This window comes from Poecilia reticulata, chromosome 12 (assembly GCF_904066995.2).
Source record: "Poecilia reticulata chromosome 12, P_reticulata-male-v2, whole genome shotgun sequence".
NCBI classification, from domain to species: Eukaryota; Metazoa; Chordata; class Actinopteri; order Cyprinodontiformes; family Poeciliidae; genus Poecilia; species Poecilia reticulata.
Genome location: NC_088841.1, coordinates 19423387 through 19450671, shown reverse-complemented (window position 1 = coordinate 19450671; position 27285 = coordinate 19423387). Strand labels below are relative to the sequence as shown.

At 39.0% G+C, this 27285-nt stretch overlaps 1 protein-coding gene across 1 annotated transcript in view; it reads right to left on the bottom strand.

Annotated features, from left to right (window-relative positions):
* The window catches only part of tnksa (tankyrase, TRF1-interacting ankyrin-related ADP-ribose polymerase a), a 77373-nt gene that overhangs the window by 31714 nt on the left and 18374 nt on the right, over nucleotides 1-27285 (bottom strand). The window contains exons 5-6 of the mRNA XM_008423895.3: nucleotides 13103-13139; nucleotides 9563-9638 (exon numbers count right to left, since the gene is read on the bottom strand). Coding sequence (XP_008422117.2) covers nucleotides 9563-9638; nucleotides 13103-13139 — 113 coding nt within the window. The remainder of the gene's footprint in view (nucleotides 1-9562; nucleotides 9639-13102; nucleotides 13140-27285) is intronic.

The window sequence follows — 27285 nt, the reverse complement described above, 5'->3', positions numbered from 1 at the left end:
TCAGTCGGTGCCACTCATTTAAACAAGAGAGAAGCACAGCTGAGCAAGCAGCTTTTGCATCGGTTCCAGTTTGACGGAACGCCCTCCCCAGCTTTGCACCCGAGGTGAAGTGAAATGCAGGATCATCTCAGGCATGAAATTAAAACTTTAAGAACAGTGTAGTATTCCTCTAAAGTTTGGACTTCGACAGCATAAGTACTCAGGCCAGGGCTGGACATGAGTAGGTGGGTAGGTGGATGTGCTAACAAGATGAGTAGTGTCAGATTACTGGATCAATAAACATATTAGCAAAACTGTCTGTGCTTCCTCTGACTGACTGACTCACACACACACACACACACACACACACACACACACACACACACACACACACACACACACACACACACACACACACACACACACACACACACACACACACACACGCGCGCACGCGCGCACGCACGCACGCACGTTATAAAGCCGCTGACAGCTCTGCCCTGCCAGCATCTTGGAAGATAAATAACCCGCAGCCAGAGCTCTCATCTTATGCTCTTCTTGTGCACTCATGCAGCGGGACACAAAAGCACATGAGCTGGTGTCTAAGCCTACACCTGTCTATCTTATCTGCACTGCCTACCACCTAGAAACTGCCTTTCCAAGGACACCATGAAAAAAATAGTTCAGTTCAGGCTTTTAAGAAAATCACTTTTGGAAGGCAAAAACAGCCTTTCCACTTTTTGCTTAGACTTAAAGTTGTTAAGTCCTGATCTACCTAAACATCGCTGTTAAAACTGTTATCCTATGATGTGCTCAATTTCCACAATTTCACTTAAATAGCATAATTACTATGGAAACAATCCCCAGCTTGGAAATGTTAGCTTTGTGCCTCCTTATTTATCTTCTGAAAAACGACAAAACGCTACCAAACAATCTCAGCAGTGCGCTTATGCAGCGACGACGCACTCTTAGAAAGTAATTTGCTTCGGAAAACTAAAGCAGCTGATTAACTGTTATTTTTGCAGTAGAGTCACCAAATCCTGTAAAGTTTAGCTTAGAGCAAAATATGCTGCAAAATATTAAGCTTTTTGATAACTTAGCAAATGATGATTCAAAGAGAAGGTATGGCAAGTAAAACGATGAAGTGCCAGAAAATAGTAAATCTAAAGGTGTTGGTGATGACTAAGTGCAAATGCCAAAGCTAAGTGCTTTGGCATTTCATGCAATGCCAAAGCATTGCATGAAATTCTCCATCAGCAATCTGTGAAAGTTTGAGTGCAGTTTATACTGTAGGGCTTCACAGAACAGGAAAACTATATCCGAGAACCTCTTTAGAAAATGTCAAATATCCATTGTTTTTGCGGATAAAGTTCAGCCCTAAGATCTACGTCTCTCATCAAAAAGAAATTATCAACCCTGCCAGTAAGCTTGAAGCTCTCAACGAGACGGGCCTATGATTAAAATTTAAACAGTGTTCCACTGAAAATCTTTTATTTCCTCCTTCAGATTCTTGAAATTTGCTTTTCACTCAGCTGGCACTTTGATATTTCCACCAGCGAGGACGGGACCGGGGTTGGCCAACGGATCAAAAGTTCACAAGATCTCTGCACATCCAAAACAGACGGAGATTGCCAAAAAAAAAAAAAAAAAAAAAACTAGAAGTGTGCTAATCAAAACAAAAAGCAGAATATAGAATCAGCAACGCCGCTGACGCATTTGAGGAGCTTCAGCTATCTAAGAGGATGGTAAAAACACAAAACAGGCCCTACTGCTAGCAGTGGGAGGACAGGAAGGAGGAAGCATTTTAAAGAGCAAGCGCTGTTGGTGGTATATGAGCAGGTCTGTGTGAGCAGCAGGATCAGTGGAGGTAGGTTGATAACATTCTCCACTCAGCTGAGGTAATAATAGCGTTCTGCGATAGGCCTTCAATCATCTGAGTACATGGTGGTAACACGCTAGCACTCAACAGGTGAAGGCTGTACTATAAAGAAATGCATTCAAAATAAAACTCATACGTGTGTGTGAGGGATAAATGTTGAAATTGTGCCCTAAACATTCGTTTCCCGTTACAAAATAAACAGGAAAAATTTGGAGTTTACATAATTTCTGCAGTGGTTGGCCAGGAAATAAACTAATCAGTTAAACATCACACTTTTAGAGTTGCTTCAAAGTAAAGTTATTCTTTATTTGCAACCAACAATTTTAGGATATTCTAATGTTATACCAAGTAAAAATATCACAATAAAACAAGATGTGACATGCAATCCAACAGCACAAAACACTTTCGCTTTTACATGCCCATAAAAGAAATTCACTTTTATTTAGCTTCTGATTCACAGACTTCAGACAAAATTTGGAATAAAGATTCACTAAATTTTGTAGAAGTGTTTTGAATAGAACATTATACTACCAATTCATAAGCTACCTTATATTATCTGACGAATTAGTCAGGCCATCTGTTCCAGAAGCCAAAGAACTGGAACTAATTACAATAGTGACGGGAAGTACTGCATTAGAGTCTACAGCATGACGATCAGTGTCTTTCTCGCATAGAAATATTTCAAAACAGTCAATTTTCTCTTAGTGAGGGAAAAGTGTTGCAGCCTTCTTATGGGCTGATTGGCAGTTGCGAACAATATGTCAGAAAAAGCGCTACATGACTGTCACACAAAGGTAGAAAATAATTTTCTCACTTTCTATAGCTTCTCAGTAAAATGACTATGAATAGAATGATTTTTTCCCCATTTTAAAACTTTTAATGTAACTTTATAAAATCCTTGATAAGCCTGTACTCCAGCAGTATTAAAACTTATATTCAGCATGAGCCACTTTATCTTTATTTTCTAGTTTAATTAAACAATGGTGCTTACCAGACTAAATTGTCTTTGTACATATGGTAAAGGAAGAAGTTAGATAAACCTTCTCTGTAAACGCCAAGTTTCAGCCATGTGTTCCTCAGATTTCTGTCTTCCCAGTATTTTCCATTTCTTCATTTTAGCTATTTTTTAATGGATTTCAGGTTATATTAGGGTATCCAGTTCTGTTTCTGGTTTTATTTTCTTTAACAATGTCATACTTTACAAAAAAGCACCCTTTAATAGGTAGGCTTTATGGTTGATTTTAAGATGGTGAACTGGTCAGGTCCTACTGCAGCCAATCCTTCTCAAACCATGACTCATGAGGTTCTTTTCCTCAAATGCCGGATCTGAACGTCATTAAAGCCTTTTACCAGATAATCTTCTTTCTGAAAGTTTCACACAGCTTCCCATCTCACCATGGTTTTCACTCACTTCAAATCTGGAACATCTTCAATCATCCCCCATGAGTTACACTGATTACAAGTGGTAGGTAGAGGAGGCACGCAGCTTGCAGCTGAGTAGATATGCTACACATGAGCAAGTATAAAAATGGCTACCAGAAACCAATTATCTCTGCTTTGCTGTCAAAATGAACTCCGCTCCAAAGCATCAAAACTGGTCAAACATGTGATACAAACCATTTACCCAACAAACTGACATGAGTAAACTTAGCTGAGTTTAGATGGTATTACTCCTCTGCTCTGCACAAAGTCGCCTCTCCGCTTCACCGCACCTAATTCCAATAAATGAACCTGCCTGTTATCAGGTTCTGCAGAAGCCTACTAAAAACACATTTATTTGAATTAGCTGTGATTAAGGACTTAAATATAAGGGCAGACAGCTATCCGATTAGTCACCTGAGCATAAAGTATCCAATCAGTTTCTCGACTCCCCAAATGCTACATTTCATCACCTGAACTGGGTTTGTTTGTGCAGGAAAGCCAAAAAGACGGAAATTGAACATTAAGTGGCTCTCCATGTTTACAGCAAAGCTTCATTATAATCAATCGTTCGAATCTTGGAATGCTCTGTCGTGGCTGTGATGATTACTACTGGAGTGCTTATGAGGATTTGTATGTGTCTGAATGGATTGTCTCAGAGTGCCAATTTGACCGTAACTTGTTAAGGTGCCAAAACAAATCCTGTTAGGCTCCGTAGAGCAGCTACTTTTAACTTGCAGCTCCAAGTCTGAGTGTGAATCAAGTCAAGTTTAACTGTACAACACATTTCAGCAACAGGCAGTACAAAATGCTTTACATCATGAAAAGATATGCTCTTATATGTTTTGCATGCCCAGATTTTGGGCCTGATCCTAGTTTATAGATGTAAAAACTGAAGCTGTGTGCCGATCGTAGATTGTTCCTCTGTAGGTCCAAAGATAATAACTTCAGTTTTGTTTTTGTTTGCATTTGTTTGTTCTCAGCATTCAGTTCATGGATTAATTCAGAGTCACCCGGTAGAGCTGTGTGTCAACCAAGTAGTTATGGTGATGACTACTTTCTTGCTATATAACCTGAAATAGTGGGAGCATGTAGATATTGAATAAGTGGGGATTGAACCTCGAGGTACCCCATATCCGTTTGCTCCGGTGAGAAGTTGCCAATAAAAACAAAGAAATTTCCGTTTTCTTTTTATGCAAGTTTTGAACCAACTGAGTACTGGACCAGAGAGTCCTACTCAGATCTCCAATAGTATGTCATGGTCAACCGTGTCGAATTACAGAAATACTGTAAAGCTTTCTGTACTGCAACAAACGAAGGTGGTAAAGGCTGTTCCGATCCAATTTCAGTATCTGTCCAGCTCCTGATGTCATATCAAGCTGAAGCCACTGATTCATCCACCACTCCAGACTCCATTCTCCTATGCGTGCTTTGGCCTATATTTCTCTTGAAGTTTAAGCATTGTTGTACACTCAGGCATTAAAAAATACACAGTATTCTCATGCAAAACAGATGTTTTAAATAGATAGAACAGATATATTCATGTGATATCCCAGGTTGCTTAAAGTTTAGAGATACAGGCGGACGTTATCTCGCTGTCGGCAAACAGTCCATTGCACAACCTGGCCTTTTTGAATCAGATATAAGAAGGTCATGTTGTGCATATTTTAGCATTAAGAGGGAAACAACACCTATTTTTTATATTTTGAGAGTGCTGAAAGTTGCGTTGGACTGTTGTAGCTGAGGCAGAAACTCTGTTCTGCTACACTTGCTGCTCTACAGGGGACATGAAGGAGCTTTAGGAAACAACAGGATGGCTAACTGGATCACAGAATGATTCTTCTGCTGCAGTTTCTCCAAACTTACTTCTGGCATTGTAATGGCCCCGTGTTACAAACAGGAAAATGATCCCAGAATGGCTTCAGGTTTTCTGTGTATTACTATTAGTTTGCTATTATTTAGATTGCCTAGCAAATGTTCATGAGACGCCATCTCAAACAAATGTGTAGGAGCTGGAGAAGATCTACTTTTCTGTAATCTAAGGATCATTGATGCAGCTGTGACCACTCCATTTCCCCCAGCCCCCATCCCTTGCCCTTATAATGAACAAATTATTTAAGTTAAACATTTGCCCATTTGGAGTCTTAGTCTTTAAAATGAATAAAATCAGTGGCATGCATATGCTTTCAAACTTTATTGCTTTAAAGCACAGTGAAATAACTACATTTTATCAGAGTTGCACTTACTTGCTATTGATGTTCATGATGCTGCAGTTTCTCCAAGCTGTTTTCTTTTCTTTAGATACGTTTCTCCCAGCAGGAGTTTCTGCAGGAGCTTCAACATGATGCTCTAATATGAGTCAGAGGAGTGACTCTGGTGTTCTGGTAACACACCACCTTTCACAAATTTTCTGAGATTTTTTTCCCCCCCCATCAGTGGTTATGACATTTTGGGATTGGTCTGATTTCTTTGATGAAATAAAAATACTGTAGTCAGCCTAAAATATAGCTTAGTTATATTAAACATGGCTGACAAAATCACAGACAGTACACCAAAAAACTGTGTTCTACCATCTAGTTAGTAGCAGCAGAAAATATAATTTTGGGCTGCACAACTTCACTGATACTTGCTGAAAATTGCCACATTGATTGCAGTTACAGGGGACCTCTGCCTGTTTGCGAATTCAATCATTTGTAGATTTTTCTGTGGCAATCAACTCCCAACTATTTGCAGAAAAATTACATATTTTTTCGTAGATGAAATCTAAAATACCCAAAAGAAAATTAATCTAGGAAAGCTGAAATATTTTGCAGCAATGCTACCTGACACGCTATTGGGTGGCATTTACAAAGCAGCAAAATCAGAGGCGCTTCTCATTTTCCTTAGAGCTGATTGGCCGAGATAAAAAAAAAACAACAACAAAAAAAACTGATTTTCTTGACTGTTCATATTAGTGTACATTAGGGTATAAAAGCAGACATGTGTTTTTAGAGGTGCTCTCAGTATTTGCACATTGATACTACTCTAATATTACACAATTTATTTGCAACTCAGACAGACTTAATCATAATTGTTCCTTCTCCATTCAAAAATTTTCAACAAACACCTGTTTGCTCCAGGTATTTGTTTTTCTTAATATTTTACAGTGCTGCTCTTTAGTTAGCAGGAAGGTCGATCCCTCTGATTAGCCACTGAAACCCCGCTCTTACACTCATTCTGATCTACTGTAATTACTAATGTAGTCAAAAGTGTCAGATCTCCTAGAAACATCCACATTACTTCAGTAAACCAAGTCAACATGCCCAGAAAATCATTAAAGGCATAATTCAGATGCAAAGGTGATGAATTCAGTTATCAAGCATTCACGAGAAAGCAATGCAAAACTGAAACAACACGTATTAGTCCAGCTTGGTGAAAGAACGTAATAAATATATTTTCAACATAAACGTCTTATTTCTTTAACACTCGTAATTAATCTAATACTTTTACCCGCAAAGTATAACTCGGTAAATCTCTCCTCTCAGCTCCACTGCGGTTTAAATTAGCGGTACCTTCCCAGAACGCAGCGTGGATTAAACAGACCAGGCAGGAAAACATATTGCACGATGTCTTTGCGGGGCAATTAAAGAGCAGCGCAAATGAAGATTGTACAGGAGAGGTCGCTTCACTGTCTGTCTGGGGACAGTTTTTATTTTCTGGATATGGCTGCCATAATGTACTCACGCTCCATTAAATTCAAGCAATTGGAAATGATCTCATGAGTGTGTCTCCTGCATCTCAGAAGGTTTTCATATTGCACGGTTTTCCCCGGAGGCGTCACCTCCCCGACAGGGCGCGCGGACCCATCGCAGCAAGGAGATGCTGTCTCACAAATGGATATGAAGGCAATATGATGAACACGAGCTGCAGCTGAGCACCATCCGAATCACTCAAGGGCCCATAATTAGAGAACAAAGCCTCTTCTGGGCTTCTGTGGCATTTATTTGACAGCCACCAAGAGTAAAGGGTAAAACGCTCCCTTTGGGTCCCGGATTGGCCCTGCAGTTGTCTTAGCCACTATAAAACTCAGCGAGCCTCACTTCAGTGTCCAATAAACTAGAGTGATCTTTTAAAAGAAAAGTCAGAATCTGATCGCCGAGCTGAAACTGAGCTATGTCTTGCTTGAAAAAGACTGGAGTTTAACTTTTTCCACTTGAGTTTGGTTGATTTAAACGCCGCTTCAGAAAATGTTTGATAATGTAAAGAGATTACACCCAAGAGACACCAATGAGGATCCACTGGGGGATCCTAAAATTGTTTGGATAATGATCTCTGCTGAGTGGAGCCTCGTTGTCACTCTGCCGTCAAGATAAGACGAGAAGACCAGACTAACAGGAATTTATACTTCTCTCAACTTGGAAAGCAATGATGTGGAGGACTAGAGGGACTTCGCCAACTAAAGCCAGAAGCCACTAAAACCAGAGAGCACTCTGCTTTTCCTTCCACCCATTCATCCAGGGAACTAATCAGTCATAAGCCAGACGTGTTGCTGTAAAGCAGCAGAACTAAACCCAAGGCTCAGGGCTCCCTGCAGATGCTGAAGTCACAAGACGATAACACAAAGCTTCTCTCCAAAGGTCGGCATACTTGTGGTGTACCTAGAATTTCATTTTGCGAACCCAGATTTACCTCGTGCCCTCAAGTCTAACCCCGGGATTTTTTCTGCTTCACGGCTCATCAGTAGCAAATCGAAGGCAGACCACTTCAACTACTCGATTAAGTTAACTCCGTTCGGCAAGAAACCCGTTTTAAATCTGCTTCTTTTCGAGATTTGTACTTGGAACTCATATTTAGGAAGTGAAGGCGCATTAGCAAAATATGCATGGTTCTGTATTTGGACACATGAAGATGTCCGCTGCAACTTACGACGAAGAATTGTTAATTCCACTGCAAACAAATAAAATCTATTGAAGATGAAGATTAGTTTGGACCAATCAGATTCTATACTACTGGGAATGAGTCGTCTGTTGAGCATCTTGCAACTGGTGCAATTTCAATAAAAGTAAATCCAAAATTTATTAAAAAGAAGAGGTGCACCAGTTGCAGTTTCTGACTGATCACCGATATTTATTAAAAAGCCTGGCCTGCTGATTTCAAATTTGGACATTACCAACTTTTTTTGGCTGAAAAATCTCTAAAGATATAAACAATGTCACTAAATTGGCAACAGTGAAATGACTAGTGTAAACTGTGCATGTGCAGATTTGACCTGGTGATCTGTCAGTCTCTCTCTGGGGGTGGGTGATATGGATTTAGAGTTACATAATGATAGTTTGTGGTACTATTGTGATAATGATACAAATAATGACAAAACACTATTTATTCCTTCATTTTTAGATAACTGTATGTCTGTGAATGCATGGCATGGCATTTATAGAGGCACAAGCTTGAATATTGCTCTTGAAAAACATTCCTATATGAAATAGGCTTCATCAGGATTTTACTTAAAGAAGTGAGACTTACAAAAGTAAGTGCAATTAATTCTATTTTCAAATTTACTTACTTTAAGATCGTGGAACAAAGTAGAAAAAATAATAAAAATAAAATTTTCAATAGAAGATTCTTAACATAATTAATTTCAATTTAATCAGGACAACAGCAAATAAAAATTCTTATGACGATACAATAAAGTATCAGCTGATATCCCAAAATTAAGGAATATGGGACTGTTGCCAAAACTGCCCCACTGTTGCCAACTTAGCAACTTCCTTGCTATATTTAGCAACTTTTAAGACAAAAAAACCCCCAGAAAAACCTGTGTCAGACAAAATCAGAATTGGCAGGTTAGGTTTCTTTAAAGATCAGTAATCAGCCAGAAAATTGGTGCACCCCTAATAGGCATGCAACATGACAAAACTTGTCTAAAGGGGGGAAAAAAAGACATCAGAAAAAGCTTATTTTTCCATGGCTCTGGCCGTGACTCTGACAGGTTTTTGTGTGCTGTGATGAATCATTTTTGTTCAGCATGAGTGCTAATTTATTCAGAAAAAAGTTGTGTCTCCATCTATTCATTTAAATGACTGACAGCCAAGAAAGGACACCAATGCCTGCTGGTGAGCGCTCAGATTATTTAAAACAGGCTCACAGCTGTCATACCAGCATTTGTTTCTCTTGAAAAAAAAAAGAAAAACACTAGCCGACTGGCTTTGTAACCCTAATGACCGTCCAAAAATGCAGTTGCATAGATGACAGTGATGAGCTCGTTACGGCTTTACGGTCCCTCTGTGCGCGCACTTTGACTCTTACCTTGCGGCCGTCGCTCGCGTGGCAGTTGACGTTGAGCGGCGTAAGCAGGGCCATTAGCTTCTCCTCGTTTCCACTCCTGAAAATGTGCACAAACCAAGGCAACACATTAAGTAGAAATACAACCACCGCCACAGAGGTTTAGTAAAGAAGCAAGACTGGAAGAAAAACATCGGAGGAAAACGTTATCAGAAGCTTGAGACTGAAGAGACCCAGGGAAATATTCGGGGGATGATTTGAAGGCACTCTGTCATGTCGAAAAGCCCCTGAGTATTTTGGCCTGACTAAAGGGATTTGATGTTGATCTATGTTTTTGGTTTTTAAGGTCACTGCTCTGGAACTCGATTGGCCGTGGGGAGATGCGGCCAGGACAAGTGGAGTCATGCCTCATCCCCCAGACAGTCTTGAAGGAAGAAGGTTTCAACATGTTAAGGGGGAAAAAAAGTAGTGCAGCCTTATTATCCCATAACCATCTACTATCGTCTGTCTTCTCCATTTCTCTTTGCTTCAATAATTCTGATTACAACCACCAGCCAAATTGACATTTATATCCTCCTCTCCTCTCGCATCTTTTTTCTAACACTGGCTGCCTTCCTTCTCCCTTTTCAATCAAATCTACCTCCCATCTCTCTTGCCCTTTTGCACCTCTTTCTTACTCTACCTCTTTTGATCTGCTCCCTCAATCTCTTTTCACAGCTTTTCCCTGCTCAACCTTGCTTCATATCCCAACACCTTCCCAGTGTGACTGCAGAATTAAAAGCCAATCACAACTTTAAAGACTAGGAACCTCAGAAATCTCATTTTACATTCTTGCCGTCTCACAACTTTTACGGAAGGCCCCATAAAAAGTCCTGACTTTTGTTGAAAGTCAGGACTTTCAACAAAACCTCTTTCACCCTGATATTTCTAACAATCTCTAATGCTCTTAATTTTTATGATTCTAGTTTGTTGTGAAAACTGTTCATTTGGAAGTACTCCATGTCAAATAATGCTCTTGAACTAAATGTATTCTGCCAGTTTAGAACTCAGAAAGCTTTTGAAATGATTGTATTCTTGTGTACATTTCCCTTTCAAATATTACCTGATGGTAATACGTAATGCACTTGTGTTTTCTATCTCCTTAAAAACCAAAAAGGTTTCAAAACAAAGAACAGATCTTAATTTGGTCTTCATCGAGGAATGTGCCACAAACACAATTCTCTCCTGGAGACACCAAAATGTTTAATTTTTGGGAGTTTGGAAAGGTGAAGAAAGAGTCAAAAACGTCAAATGCTTTTGCTTCAATCAGATTAGATCAGTATGTTTAAGATTCACTTAAATATAATTACTCTAACTGAAGTGCTTGTGGGCAGCTTGCGTTTTCTTTAAAATATTCCCAAAGAAAAATAAGCAAGATTTCTCTTTTCTGTTGCTCACGACGCGGTTTGGAAGTTCAAGGGAAACAACTGAGACATTCAGAGGTCAGTTTTAGGAGAGGAACAGCACACTGGTCTGAGAGTGATGTTTTCAGCTCAATGATAGTTGATTGTAGAAATATATTTGTAGATTTGGGAACTTTATTTTGGACCAAAGTAAGGGTCCATATTATCATTGCTGATAGACATATGGTGGCTGACTTGGAGGTCATTCCTCTTTGCTTTCACTCAAAACCCCTTCTTTAAACTCTGTTCCAAATTACTGATATGGGACTTTACAGACTACTCCAATCAAGCACCCCAATCAATTGTTACGCAATCCTAGCACATTTTAGAAATAATAAAACAAGCATGTTCATATTTGATGCATCTATGCAGCAACTACAAGATAAAACTTTTGGTGATGTTCTTGAGCTCAGTCTGTTCAGTCTCTACAAAATGAGCTAAGCTTCTTACCTCTGACTTTCATCTTATTAAAGTCTTTCAAACACCTAAGCTCTTACTTAATGACTTGAAAAAATAAAAAAATGAAAAGCAGGCTTTTACTTTACACCTAGATGTGATTATGCAGTTACTCAAACTTGAAAATATCACTAATTCTTTTGATATTAAAATCTAATGCTGCAGGAAAATCTTTTTTGTCATAAGATTACCACTTTTCTGTCTTCCTTTACTACGTACTGTACTACAGTCCAACCTATTTTAGTTGAAACTGCATCAAGAAACCCGCTGGCGACAGAAATGTTTAACTTGACCAGCCCTGACAGGTGACAAGTTGGTTGAAAACTCAAAATTCAAATAATTTCCTGACCAGTGAATACGCCAAAAATATGTTCTAACATGTCCAACAAACTGCGACATATTTGGTTTGGAAGCTGGAACTGAAGGAAGGAAAAAGCTTGTTTCAGTATCAGAGAGAGAAAGTAGGTAGGGAAGATGAAGGAGGAAGGAGTACAAACTGAAGGTATGGAAAGAAAAATAAAGGTACAAGAAAAGGAGGAAGAACAGATACAAAGAGGGAAAAAAATATAGAGGAAAAGGGAAAATGGATGGGAAAACAGGAAGGAAGGAATACAAATTGAAGATACAATGGACCAAAAAAGAACAACAAAAGGAAGAAAGGATGCAAGGAATGAAATAAGATAGGACATATTCAGACAAAGAAAATGCTAAATTCAAATTCCATACTTTTCCAGACTGCACAAAAACCTGCATTAGCTTTCTAATCCATACAACATTTTTCCTCCTAGCAGTGCACGGGGCCACAGGGTTCCTTCCATGCCATGCATAACTTTGCACAAACACAAACAAAAGCCCTAAATAGATACATACACTTGACGAACATGTACATTCTGCAGGCCAAACGTGGGAGTGAACTGACTGAGCATGACCCTATAATAAAAGAGGAAGTTCCTCATAATGACAGGGTGATAAGGCAGTCACGGGCTCAGCTGGGAGACGACCATTCTGGATTTACACATAAACAGCCCTCTGACCCCCAATACACCGGGGGTACGTCCATTCTAAACCAGATGCTTCCTTATATGTGTGTGTATTGAGCTTGAAGAGATGGAGGGAAAAGAGGGTGAGGGGGGGGTTCTGTTGAGGCATCAAGCTCTCCACCACCCACACACAATCCCAAATCGAGAGCTACTTCACTTCCAAATTGGAGAGCCTGGCAAAAAATGAAAAAAAGAAAAAAAAAAAAAACACACGCAGCCTACATGAACTGCCTGCAACCATAACATGCCTCGAAAATGAACAAGTGTCGCTGGCCCACAAGCACCAGGCTCTCTGGATCTGAAAATACAGAACTGGTATGGGAGCTGAGTGTGTGTAAGTGTGTGTGCATGCAATGAGGTGGAGAAAAAAATATAATCAAACAAGAGAAAAAGGACAAGACGGATTAAAGAGGGATGAAGATTAGGATAAAAACAAGGTTGGAAGATTTATGGATGAAAAAAGAAAAAAAAAACGAGCAAAAGAAAACAAATATTAGCATGACTAAAAAAGGAGGAGAAAACAAAGATGAAATAAAGTATTAAAAAAAACATATTAAAAGGCTTGAAAGGAGGATAAGAGAGGAGAGAAATGAAAACAAAGAGCATGCAGAGAGTCTGGTACTCACCTTGCCGCCTCCAGCAGCTCATCCTTCTTGTATTCACCTAAATGGTTACAGAAGATCATGGTGTCAGACAGTTTCCCGGTAATGCACATCAGCCACACTGAGACACACATGATTGAGCAAACAGAACCACCATGAACAAAAGCACATGCAATCTATGGGGGGGGAGACACCATCTTTCCTATTTCTATTTAAACCCCCCCACTCCGGTTCTCCGTCTCTGCCATTCTCACTCAGTGCGCACCCCTCTGGCTACGATGCGTTGCCGGCAGCGACCACAGCACGTTCATTGTTTGGGCGACGAGCGGCGGACCGGCAGGCGCGCTGCCTCCTTGAGTCCGTATGTCCGTCCGTCCCTCCCGTCTTTAAAGCGTCGCTGTGGGGAGTCTTGGCCGCTGCTCATGCTGCGTCCCATTGTCCCCGGCTCTCAGTCATCCGTCTTCCCAGTCTCCCTACGTCCGACTACCTTTGTTATTTGGGGGGAGGGGGGGGTTTCTCTCCAGTGGACTCTGGGGGCGCAGTTATCATTTTTTTAAAGAAGGGAGATAAACAAACCCCTCCCCCTCATCTCCCTCGCCCTGACTCCCTCTCCATCTCCTGCCTCCCTGCTGCTACAGTCACAACATTTACACCTTCCCATGCGTCTCTGCTGCCAGGGACAAGAGAGGGGGAGACATGAGCCTCATCCACAAAGGATCTTTTTTATTCAGCGATTTATGAAAACAATAATAATCAGACAGAAAATGGAAGACTTTTTTTCCTAATTATTATATCAATAGAATAAAAAGGAAAAATGTCCCTTTGTCGAATTGTATTCTCTCTTTTGATTAGTTAGAAACTGCTTGTGTAAAAAGGCAAGTTAAACAAAATAGCAACATTAATTGAACTATTTCTTTAAAAAGCTGCTAAAACAGGAAAGAAAGACATTTCCTTAAGCACTATGGTCAAATTGCTTTCTTGTCAACTTATGTCAAGGTATGGGCCCGCAATTATCATATCATTTACCATTTATCATTTATCGTGACGCAGTACTTTGATTTATTGTTGTCTCCATAAACTTCTACTTGATATAAAATTTTTAAAAACTGACATTATCAGAAATGTTATTTTTACAATTTCTGCACTATTTGTTCCATGAGAGCATCAATAAAAATCAGTATGATTATATTTCACTTATTTGAGTAAGTGGAGTCATGAAGAAGCCCGTTTCAAGTGTGAATGTTTTTCTCTTGCGCTATTTTGTGTTTGTGGGCTGTGAATACTATGCCATGCATTCACATAGATTGAGTTAAGTAAAAAAGAATAAATAGTTTTCTGTAATCATAACTTTTATTATCACAATAGTACCATAAAATATTGCGTTAAAATTTTCAATTAATATCGCTCACCCCTGTGTCAAAATTAACCCAACGTATACAAACTAAACTCAACTGACTCCTACCCATCATGAAACTCTGCTATTTAGTAACACTGACGTTTCTTATTCAGGTACAATGACAATGGGGAAAAAAGGTGGAACAAACCATCACCATCAGTTTTTCAGCAGTGATGAGGAGCTTCAATTACTGCTTAAGTTATTTATTTTTACTTGTGCAAATAAATAAAATTTAAAAAAAAATATATATATATATATATACATATATATACTGCTCAAAAAAATAAAGGGAACACTTCAGTGTTCACTTAAATGTTAAAGTGTTACCTTTATTTTTTTTGAGCAGTGTATATAAAATAACACAATACACGACTTTACATGTGAATTCTCATTGAGTTAAACGTCAAGATTAAAAGTTCATTAGTTACTAAACTATTAACTATTTACACATTGATTTATTTAATTGCGACACATTTGAACTTCCATAGATTTTTCTGCTCATAATTTTGAAATCTATTCAGTACTATGACTGGAGACAGTACGGACTGCTTCAATGTGTCGGGGTGGACAAATTTTCTGATATCTTGACTTTTTCTCATCGTTATTAAAACTCTGATTTATTGTGATGACAAACTGTAGAGTATGATGTTTGCAGATCATGAAAGCAATGTATTGCTCGGATTTTTTAAAATATTTTTTCCTATTTGGTTTCATAAAGCAATAATAAACAATATCTTTAAAAATATACTCAAATTGAGAATATTTTGAGTTGTCTGACAATAAAAATGCAATATTTAACGTATCTGGTGGATGTTTTATTTCTTTCCCTGTGAGGCAGTGACTGTAGTAAAATGAAACCACAACCAGGCCATTATCAAAAAAAGACTGCATATAGTTTTTAAACATAACTTTTTAGCACAACTTTTATTGTTCTCAAAATAAACGTTGTTGCTTTAAGGCACCTCCCCCCACACCACAGCTGCATGCACACAGACTTGGCAGATGTTACACCGGATGCCCTTCTTGGTGCAACCCCCTTGATTTTCCCCAGAAAAAATCAGATTAAAACCGGAAATCTTCGAGGCAGCGGCCACCTGCTCCGCCACCCGAGCTCCGATGCCCCCGTTATCACAATAAATACCACCTGTTACCATATATTCTCCTGAAATGTAGTTGGTATTTCTGTGCACATCTGCTGTTTCGTGATAAAAGAAACTAAACATATACAGCACTGGTTTTTCTTTCAAATTGAAATATTTAACTACGATGCAACTTATTAACCATAGCAGAATACTAATGCTACCAAAGAAAATGACTAATTTTGCTCAGATTTGGTCTCATGTACTCCAGACGGGGTCAAAAAGTGATAGCGACGATGCAAAGCTTTCCGATTTCACACCTATTAAAACTACCACTGCTATTTTCTACTAAAAATTAACAAGAGGGTATTTCTAAATCCAGAGCTGTTCAAGTCTCAGGAAGAGTCATAAAAAAGAAATTAGAAATAGAATCAAAAACTCAAAGGGTGAGGACAAGGTGCTATGGTATGCTGGAGCTAAATGAAAGGAGGATAGAGAGGATGGGTTTATTACGAGAAGCAGACGGAGGGGTGGAGATGTGTGACGACCGAAGAAGAGAGGAGAGGTTACCAGCGAGGGAAAAAAGTGGGGTAGGAGGATGGAACAAAGGATTACAGATGAAAGAGAGAAGGGATGATTAGGGATCTGGAAGCTGACATGCATGGATTTGACACAGTATAATTGGTGTAACAGAAGCTGGAGCTGAACAGGGAGAGACAGAGGAAAGTGGGAGAGAAGAGGGGGGAGGAACAGACGGAACAAGAAAAAGGTCAAGACACTAAATTTGACTTCTAAGCCATTTTTAAGCTGAGAGGTTCAATTTCCCATAAGTAAACCGACAGCCTTTGAATCAAGTTGGATTGCATTTGTTATGCAAATCATTATCCACCTCACCGTCAGAGATGTTTTTTGGGGTGGGGGGTTTTCTGGCACAAAACGATTGTATTTAACTTTTCTACATAATCGTATATTCACTGCCACAATTTTATTGTCAATCAAATTGCAGTGGAAATAAAACTACAGCCTTGGAATCCAACTCCAAGGCTTGCAAATTCAGAAAAAATACAAAAAAATAATACAAATAAATAAAACCAATAGAAATTCACCTGCATTGTGTGCTTTTATGTGGTCAGCAGGGGGAAAACCTTGTTGGAAAACAGATTTTTTTGTCCTTACAATAATTACAATTCTCTATTTGTCACCTGAGTAAATATTTTTTTAAGTTTATGTATTGGTTTCACACCTGATTTTTAAAAAGCTGGTGACTCTCTATTACAAGAATTCCTTCAAAAATATTCATAATTTTTTTTTTAAATCTATTACACCAACTTTTCAACTCGAGTCTCAAGAAATTACGTTCTGCATTCCGATTAGAAGAAAGTATTCATATTTTTTAGAGATACTCAAAGAAGTTATTTTACCATAGATGCAAGTTTTATCAATAAATGTTAGACAGCTCTAGAAACGGTCCTTTGTGTTGTTAACGTTAGTATTTTGTGGTGCTGCAGTCATTTCTTCATTTCTAGTCGTATCATACACCCACTAAACAGCAAAGAGGGGCTTGGACAGATATGCTGTTGCCATCTTGCACTTTAGTCCTTCCCCGTAGACATGGATGAAGAGGAAAGTGGGCTTATAACTGAAAACCAGACACTGTGCCATCAAGTCCCCCCACCCTTTCTGATTTGCTTAACATTTTATCTTTGAATAAAGCAAAAAAGGAAGAAAAATTATATTATTCAAAGTTGGTGAGACTCTGGAATGCTAACATGGAGGCAGGTTAAAAAGGCAAATTAAATATGTTTCATGACACTACAAGGGTAAAAGAAAAAAAAGAAGCAGTGAACGATGTTAGGCTCTTGCTTCTTTAAAACCAGATTGTGTGATAAGAGCCTCTGAGTCACAAGTCATAAACCGCATGCTAATTTAATGATATTAATTGAAATTCTAGGTGCATCACATTGAGAAGCAAATCATATGCAAGTGTTTGGTGTTGCATAACATGTAAAGCTGAATTTTAGGGGATATGGAGGAACATGTTCCAAAGAGGTAAAGTCTGTGCATGAGGCTGACCCCAAACAGAAGACACAAGGACATGTTATAGCCCAGGACAGGTCAGCAACCCTCTGAATGATGATACTGTGTGTGGGCGTGTGCAACTTCCTGTAGACATCAGCAACCATAATTTAAATCCCAGTTCTTGTGTAACGAAGGGCCTGATTGTGCATTTCCATATGTGAATCTGCAAAGGTGAGCTTTTATTTTTCATTATCTTACAGGCAATAAGGGCCTAGTATACAGTGTGTGTGTACAGCAGCTCCACCAGAGCAGATGATGCTCGCTGAGAAACAAGTAACCTCACGGCCCAGCTGTCTGCTTCCTTGGGTTAGTGTGTGTGTGTGGGTGCGCGTGTATGTGTGCGTGTCTAAATCACACATCACTTATTCTACAAGCGGTTTATCTGCTGTTACACAATGACCGGCTCTAAGTCAGGAGATGACCGATGTACTTGGAGCCGCAGCAAGGTCACAAGAGCTGACGTTGTAAGTGGATATGTGTGCAAGCAGACCCTTCAAAGAGAAGGAGGGAGGAAGAATAAATGGGAGGTGGACTGAAATTTGTGAAAGACTGTTGTTTCAGCACTCCTCTCTTACATCATGTGATTAATTGCTTCACAAAAGTGCACCAAGGAGAGCTGCTCTGGATTAATAATGTGTTTTCTGGTCACCACCTCCCAACCTTCTCATTTGAATGTAGATGCTGGCCGCCACTAAAAACCACCGTTGTGGGATTTATCTGAGTACAGCAGCTAAATCTCCTGAGAGAAACCTTTCGTTCCGTGCATCCAGAAGGTAGCCAGCGTGCGTTTGCTGGGTTTCCCGTTTTTTATTTCCGAATAAACATTTCAAGGACTCAATACCTCTGTGGAAGCTTTAGTAAAGAATCATCAAACATTTCTTGGTCTCTCTCTGGTATTATGTACAGCTGGTTGTTATAAGATCTTTGTAGACTGGTGTGGGAGCCATGTGATTTGATAAATGCACACTTTAACATAGCACAGCAGGTGTAGATATGTTCAAAGCCAACCAAAGGTGCTGTTTTGGAGAAGAATCTCTGGAAAGTTACAGCGCATTAGCAGTCAGATGCACCAACGTCTAATGTTTGTGCAGCTATGGGTAAATGGTTTTACAGGACTGAAAAAAGAAAAAGTGTATCCCAAAGGAAAAGAAGACAGAGAAGACAGTGAATGACATGTTATTCACTGTCAAGAAGAAGGGCCAGAACAGTTCAGTCATGTGGAGGTAAATTGGCTACTTAAAGTTGGACAAAATAAAGCAATAATACCACCGATTTGTTTTACCACCTCAACCAGCAGCATCTGCCAGAGGAGGCAAAATGTAAAACTTTACAACCCCAGACAAGAGCAAGCGCTAACCCCTATAAACACCCAAACACGGAGAAGCAGCATTCACTTTTTTTCCTCTTTTTAATCATGTAAAGCACTTTGAATTACCCATTGCTGAAATGTGCAACACAAATAAAATAACCTTGCCTAAAGGCAAGCAGATGAACATTAGACATTTCCTTTTAATTATACTACTTTCAGGATAAATGAACCACTCAACGAGAAGTAAGGTTACAAATACATGTGTCTGCTTTTGTGTGCCACAAAAGCATCGTCTCTTCTTTTGCACGCAAATAACTAAAAACAGCATTTTTTTTTTTTTTGGACAGATGAGCTTGTATAAGATTAGACTATAGCCTGACTGATTCACGTAAATGAAGAGTCACGCAACCAATTTCCTCCATTTGATTGATAGCAGCTTCCCAACCACACCGGGACAGCTCAACACAATGAGACTCCATAAAATCCCAATTGAACCATTAAAAAGATTTATGGCATGTTTAACGTAGTTCTCTTTCTACAAAAGATAGTCTCCAAATTTCATGATAATTCAATATTTCCAAGTTCATCCCACTCAAATTATATTGAGGATCAATTTCAAACCTGCAGAATCTTGAAAGAGGATGAGTGATGCATAGGGATATGTCTTTTTATACCCACACACTCAAGTTCCTGTCTTCATTTTCATGTAAATTCGCTTAACTTCTTTTTTAATTCGTTTTATTGTCAGTCTACTCTTGCATAGCGGCTGACCATCAGTCATTTTGAGTTGTGGAGCTGTGTAGCGATGTGGAAAACTAGCCAATTTCAGCTACAGGAATAGCGCCCAAATGGGGTGAGTGAACTCTGGAAACGCATCGCACACATAATAAAAAAAATACATATTATTTTTGTTTTGCCTCTATTCACTAGGCCATCCCCTTTTTTTTCTTTCGTTCCTTTTAAGATAGCGAAAGAAAAATCTGTCTGGGTTTGTGAAAGAGACAGAGCATCTCAGGGGAACTGAGTCTGGGGTTCATTCATCACAGGGGACCAATCGAACAGCAGTCCTCATGGTAATCAATGGGTTTGTCTCAGATAAGGAGCTGAAAGCAACACAAATTCACTTTCTCTTTCTCATACGCACTCAAAGGTGTGAGACTAATCTGTGCATTAGCAGGAGGGAGCTTTCACAGCGGCTCTTTGTGCGCATGATTACCATATACTCCCGTCAACCAGCCCTTTTCTTCCAGTTTCTTCACATTCACTGGAAGTCGCATCAATTCATCTCTTTATCTGTCAGCCAGACCAGAAGGCATCTTCATCTTTTTTTTCCTCCCCTGTCAGGCTTTCCCCTCTTCCCCCTGACATTGTTTTGTTCCCTCTTTTGTCATCAATAAAGGTTCTTTCTTGCCATTGGCGTTCTCTCCATCTCCCGGACGCCGGTGGCACCTCTAACTACAGTATCTGATCGTTTTCTGCATGCGTTCGTTAAAGAGCGCAGCCCAATTTTCCTCTGTGTTAAATCTGTCTGCCCACTATGGACCTCTCCTCACAGCGTCAATTTATTTTTCACGTTATTTACAGCAGAGAAGTGTTTGCTCATGTCGGATCCTTGCAATCTCGGTGCCGCAGGAGCACTAAACCTTCATGGAGAGACAGGAACGTAGCTTCGATTAAGTTATATTTGTTTTCCCTTTTTGCCCCAGTCGCATAGCACCAGGAGCTCCTATTGAGCTCTGTTAGTGTGAGAGGCAGCACAGGGTGGACACAAACTCTAATTGATTTCAAGGGACGAGAAAAAAATCTGTCTGGCAGGAGAAAAAAACAAAAAAATTAGATTAGTAGGTGTTCCAGCTGTGACAAGATGACAGGGATACAATATAAAAATGTCTGAGAGCCATTAAATACTCAGAGGACACATTTTTCTTGTCCATTTTATGCCAGCTAACATCTCCATGAAGACAACTTTTCTGTGTTTCTGTCATCTGGAACTTTCTCCAGAAGCTGAAAAGATAACCGGGACAATCTGTTGGTAAATTCTTGAGGAACAAAAACGCTCAATTAAAGTTGTTTATTTTCGTATTTTCTTTATTCAGATGAAGTTTCAAAAGAAGTTTTGAAGATTTAACCCTAATGGTCGCATGAGAAACTTACGTAGCAGAGTTAAGCGACATCTGGGGGTCATCTCTGGTTTGATGTCACTTTTTGAAGTTAAGAACCAGAACGCTGTATTTTGGACTTAGTTCTACGAGAGTTCATATATAAAAACGCTGCATTTGTTCGGTACATGTGCCATTTACTGGATGTTAATAATTATGTTTACGTTTCCTTTTACTCTTATGGTGCAAATTCATATACCACAACAATTAGCAGTGGCACATCAGTGGTAAAACAAGAAGAATAAGTGGTTGTAGCTGATCCTGAACGTTGCTAGTGACAACAGTTTTGAGTTTGTAAAAATTGTTTTAAAAAAAATAAAATACCTTAGTGCCAAAATACATATTTTTTTCAACAAAGCAGTTTTTTCTGACAAATCATGGTCACTTTGTAGTTGGGTGAGGAGTGTGTCACTACCTGGTGACTTAAACAGAAAAAATGCATCCACTGTTACCTTTTCACACATTTGAACAAATTTGTCTAGGTGCCATTTTGTGGCATGTGAGAATTAGCACTATTAGATTATCAAGATTGTAGAGGAATTAAGTAAGCAGGTGGAATAACAAAAAAATTAAAACAATTCTGATCTGTTTACTTATTCCAGCATGCTTCAGTATGTGGAACCTTGAAGGAAGGCTGCAATACTGTAAAACACTGTCACACTTTTTGACATATTATTCCCAAGTGAATCCTGGACCTTCACAGGTCTGTAGAAACCGGTTATATAAAATGTCACATTGATGTTGTCTTGCAGTTTCTGACAGATACTGAGCAACCCTACAACCCCCTGTGTCTGTCTAAAGCTTTGCATCAAAGAGAGAGAAAGTCGTCTTCATCTGAAGTCTATTCCCTTAGATCAATTCGAAGAGCAAAAAGCTGAAGTCCTGCTTTGTCAATACCAATTTAGAACGGACATCTTGCGATATGCCAGCTCTGATGCGACGGTCGCTGTGATTCTTTCAGCTTGAATGAGCAGCTGTAGCTCAGAACACAACGTCTCTTTGTTGTCTTCCAGATTACAGTGTTTTCACTCACTGAACACTTCAGTTGTTTCCACAGCACTCATAAAAACACAAACTAGTTACACATTGCTTAACCAGATAGCCACCCAATTCACAGTCAACAAAAAACCCAAGTCAATAAAACAATAGAATGATAGAGGATGGGTACAAGAGTCAATTTGGTTTGCAAAGTCAATCAGCTACAGAGACACTTAAATTGGTCAGACAATTAAAAGAAGAGAACTTAAGAACTACAAAACGGCTGCAGATCTGTCAATTGACAAATATGACATGTTAGTTGCACTGATGCAGCCATATGAAATTCAGCTGGATCCAACCAGTTGGTCTGCTTGATGACCAACTGGTCGGAAACTTAAACATTTGATTTTGTTTCTCCAAATCAGTGTTCACGCCATAGTAGTCCAGGTTAAAAATTGGCAATTGGAAATCTACCATAAAAGTTTGATTGGTGGATCTCTAAATTAAGAGTTTTTCAAATGTACCTTTTTGCAACAAATTAATAAACAAAAACTAGCAAAAAAAATTTCTGTTTTGTGTTACTGTCTTTTTAAGTAAACTTACATTTTTGGCAACTGGAGCAAAAAAAGTTTAACTTAAGTTGTGGGTCTGGTACAAGTGTGAAAAACTGTGGATCAGGGAGAAATACTTCTGTGTGTGTGTCTGGGTGTGTGTGTTGACTTCGCCTAGAGAAGAGAATTGATTTTCAAGGCGAAGAAGCAGCTGATCTTTGAATAGCAATAGAGGTAATTAAGAGGAGCTAATGGACTGTCGCTCTTTTTGGTCTAATTTCTCTTCTGAGTGAATATTCATTCCAGCATTTCGTTCACTCCTAAAATCTGAACACTCACAGTTCACACAAATGAATAGTAATTGTCATTTTTAGTCTCCTACATTAAAACCTTTCAAACTTCAATATTTTACTTTGAGTGGAACATTTCAGGAGTGGTTAAGACGTTGTAGGTAGCCTCGATGGGGATTGCAGAGTTTCTTCTCTAACAGGAAACATCATGTTACATGATGCTAACTACAAAAACAAGAGTAGAAAATACTAAATACTAAAAGTCATTAAAAACTACTGATGTAAGATAAGGTTTTTTCAGAAATCTAAATATACTACATATAGATGCTACCTTCATTCTGTTTTTGCTTCACCATTCAGATATGCAGACCAGCCTTTCAAACTAAAAATATTTTTCATAAAAATAAAAAAACAAAAAAACAGCCCACAATACATAAGTTACTCACTGACAATAAATAATGCACCACCCGTATTTATTTACATTGTTTTAAGTTGAGATAGTTTATTGGTAATTATAGCAATGCAAATAGAGAAGAAACAGGAAGGTGAGAATATAAACATCCTCACATTGCATTTGTTTTTCACACTTTTTGCCTGTTATGGCTCGCTAAAAATGGAACAGTGTAACGATTTTGAAGCCATAGAGATTCAGTCAGCTTCAGGATTTTTATTTATGCACTAAATGTTATTCGCGTCGTTTGTGTTCGAGTTGAACACAAGCACCTTTCGGTTTTTCACCTGGTCATTGTAGTTTTGGTTTGTGATGCAGTGTAAGGTTGTGGGGAGTTTAAGAGAAGCAGTGGTGTAGTCACTGCTTCACTTTTTTCTTTCGAATAGTAATATATATGTATATATAATATATAAAATATTGTTATTTATTGGTTTATAGAAGTTTAATAGAATCAACTTTCTACGACTGAGCAGTAAAACACCAAGAGCTTAGCAACATTATTAACCCAACCAGTGACAGATGGATGTAATGAGCTCAGCAGGCCTTTTTTCCCCCTCCAGTAAAAAACACTTAATTTGGCTGAATATGCTTGATAAACACCTATCCTCATACTGGATTTCTAACATTTTGGCGGTGATGTTTGGCAGTGTAATATTCACTTTAGCGTGTGGGTGGTTGGCTGAAGATTACCCAACAGTTCAACTGAAAGGGTTTCGAGTCGTGTGCTCCTGGTCAGATTGGCAGAGGATGGGGCCAAGTGTAACATTTCAAGTGCTGAAATGAAATAAGTGAAAGTAATCAGAAACAGCAACGGGGGAGAAAATAAAAAAAAAGTATGGACAAAGTGTCAAAGAGAGTGGGACCAGAGACTGTGGCTGATGAAAAGATGAAGAGCGAAGGGGGACGTGTGCTGTAGTTGCAAGCTCATTAAACACCACATTAGCTGATGAGGAGGAAGAAGAAAAAAAGTGTGTCTGAGAGATCATTGGATCCAAAGGGGAGTGTTCAAGGGTAGACGCAACTTGATGAAAGTGTCCTAATCACTGCTTTCTGGGCAGAAAAAGATCAATCAGCAGCGACAGAGCAGACTGATGTAAAGGAAAGTTCCTGCGGTGATCCAACATTGGCTCCCCTGAGACTTCTCACATCATTACTTTGTTTTTTTTCCCCCCAATTACTTATCCACAGTTTGCTAAAGTGATTTTTCAGGCTGTTAGTGTAAAGTGCCTTAGCTAGCTGTTGCACTTGGAATGAACCCAAGCTGCAGGCATAACTGAATACCAGCATCAGCCAGTACTTAGAAATAATTTTTAATTAACCAAACAACCGAGTCGAGTCACTTTCACATTAACAGAAAAGTGATAAGACAAAGAAACACGTCTTAACAAACCATTGACGTAGCAGTTCAAATGCTCACACTGTGTCTACTTCTCTGTATACCCTAACGAGGAGTATGTAAACCAATTTTCCTTTGTATATTCTTGTGACGTTAGGTTAATATGAAAAAGATGAATCTCTTACAGTATAAAGAACTTGGATCTTCTAAAGCAGATCCAAGTTCTGCCTTTGGAAATAAATACAGCAGCTTCATATGTAGCCATCAGGACTCATTCACCATTCAGAATCATTGAACTTAGTTTCTACTGAAGGCTCCTTACTTTCAGTGAGTAGTTTGCTTTCCATTACCAGATAAACACTTGATACCAAAACCGATGACAGCCCAAGCACCTTTAAGGAACATTCTTCTAGATTGTACCAGCTAACTACAAATTATCATAGTATCCTACAAAACCCGTTCTATAAACTTTGCTGAACATGTAGAAGTAATTACTCACCATTTATGATTACAATGACAAAAAAAAGATGGATGTTGTGATTTTATCACTAATAATTTCCTATTTACCTGCAAGAATCGGAGAGTAAAAAAGCAACCTTGGCCTCAGAGTTGTAAAAAGCACTTCAAATCACTGCTTTGACCTTGCATGAAAGCAATTCAGTTACACACTAGAGCAGGGGTGTCAAACTCCAGTCCTGAAGGGCCGCTGTCCTGCAGTTTTTAGATGTGCCACAGGTACAAAACACCTGAATCAAATGGCTTAATTACCTCCTCAGTTCTCCAGAGCCTTGCTAATGACCTAATTATTCTATTCAGGTGTGGTGCAGCAGAGGCACTTCTAAAAGTTGCAGGACACCGGCCCTCGAGGACTGGAGTTTGACACCCCTGCACTAGAGAATAGAGGTAGAAAAGTAATGGCTGCGTCTGTTTTTAAGCTCTAAGGCAGTTGAGATCAAAACAGATATTTTTTTTTTTCATGATAGGAATCAGGTGAATCAAAGCTATGATTCAAACAACCATGACTCAGTCAAAACACAGTTTATGTAATTAGTGGAAAGCAGTTGAATAGAGATGTGGGGGGTTAAGAAAAGGCACGGTTTAAAAATACACTGATTGTGTAACAGCTCCATGTTCCCTGTCATGCTAGAGATGGTAAATAAAAGGTCAGTGTTGATACATAAACACTGCCAAAAAAAATCTAAGAGGAAATGTCAACACAACCATGCTACAGAAATAGATGTATACAAATTACCACACCATAAAACAGCCTGTTTGTCTAAAAATATCTGAACATAAAGGTGCCTGGTTAATACAAATTTTACCAACATTGAGAAATTCAAATAATATCCTGAATAGGATTTCTGTCTAAAAGTAAGATTTTAGATATCATGAAATGTTATATACAGCAAAAAGAAAAGGAAAAAAAACATTAAAATTAAATGTAAAATTCAGGGGTACATCGATAAATCTGCATTGATTTATTAAATGTTGAATGATCGGCGACCAGGTGATAAGAGTTTAGATTTATAGGTCGAGCCAGAACATGACCCATAATTCGGGCAGGACTGGACTGGACCAGACCAAAGTTTTCTGCTTGATGGTCGGGTCAGGTGGGGCTTGGTCTCTGTGGTGCTTTTAACAAGCCTACAATACATCCAGCACAGAGAAAACCAAACAAGAATGCGCAATACAAAGTTGTGTTAATCTACTTGCTATTGTCAAAATGTAGGAGTTGGCAGCTTACTCAGTTGAGGAAAGAAAGGGGCAGAAGTTCATTAGACTGTAACAAGCGCAGCACACTGGCACAATGCACACACAGCTCCACCGTGCTGCGCTCCTATCAATCACTCTGCGTTTACAACATGCCACAAAACGGTGCCGGAAGATGTTAAACAAAAGCTAAAAATGGGAGAAGTTACACTGCTTACTCAAATTATGCCCTAAAAAGGAAAGCAGTAAAAACATAATTATAACATGTCGGGCTTATTCAGGCTCGGACGTACAATTAAAGTTAATTAGAGGGGTCGGATCGGGGCTCCGACACATCGTCTACAGGCTTGGGTCAGATTGGGTTGGATTTTTTGGGCCTATCTAAATAATCGGCCAATACTTGCAGATAAAACTGATCATATCAACCTCCACAAGTAAGGCTTTTTAAAAAACCGGTGATCAGTCAGAGAAATGCAATCTGTGTTTAGCCTTACTAAACCGCGTCTAGCCGCGTCTTCCTAGCTGGGTTTGTGTAGGTTTGTGTTCTTATAACTCCACTGTTCCTAAACTTTGAAAAGTATTTGTTACAATATTAACTGTGCAGTCCATCATCTGCTGTGCATAATTGATTAAATGAGCACCTCTAGAGTCACATTCTCATTCACCTTTTCCACAGACAGGAGCTCCTTGAGGTTGTGCTGAAAATTGAGTTGCTTGATCACAGAATGCTAATTTGCTCCAGCTTCTTTAACCTGCCTCACCTTAAATCAGGCTGAACAAAGCAGATTCACTCCAGTAACTGATAAACATCCATAATTAGCTCCAGAGGTGTTTAATAATTTGCCAGCAAACTTGGGCATGTTCTCTTT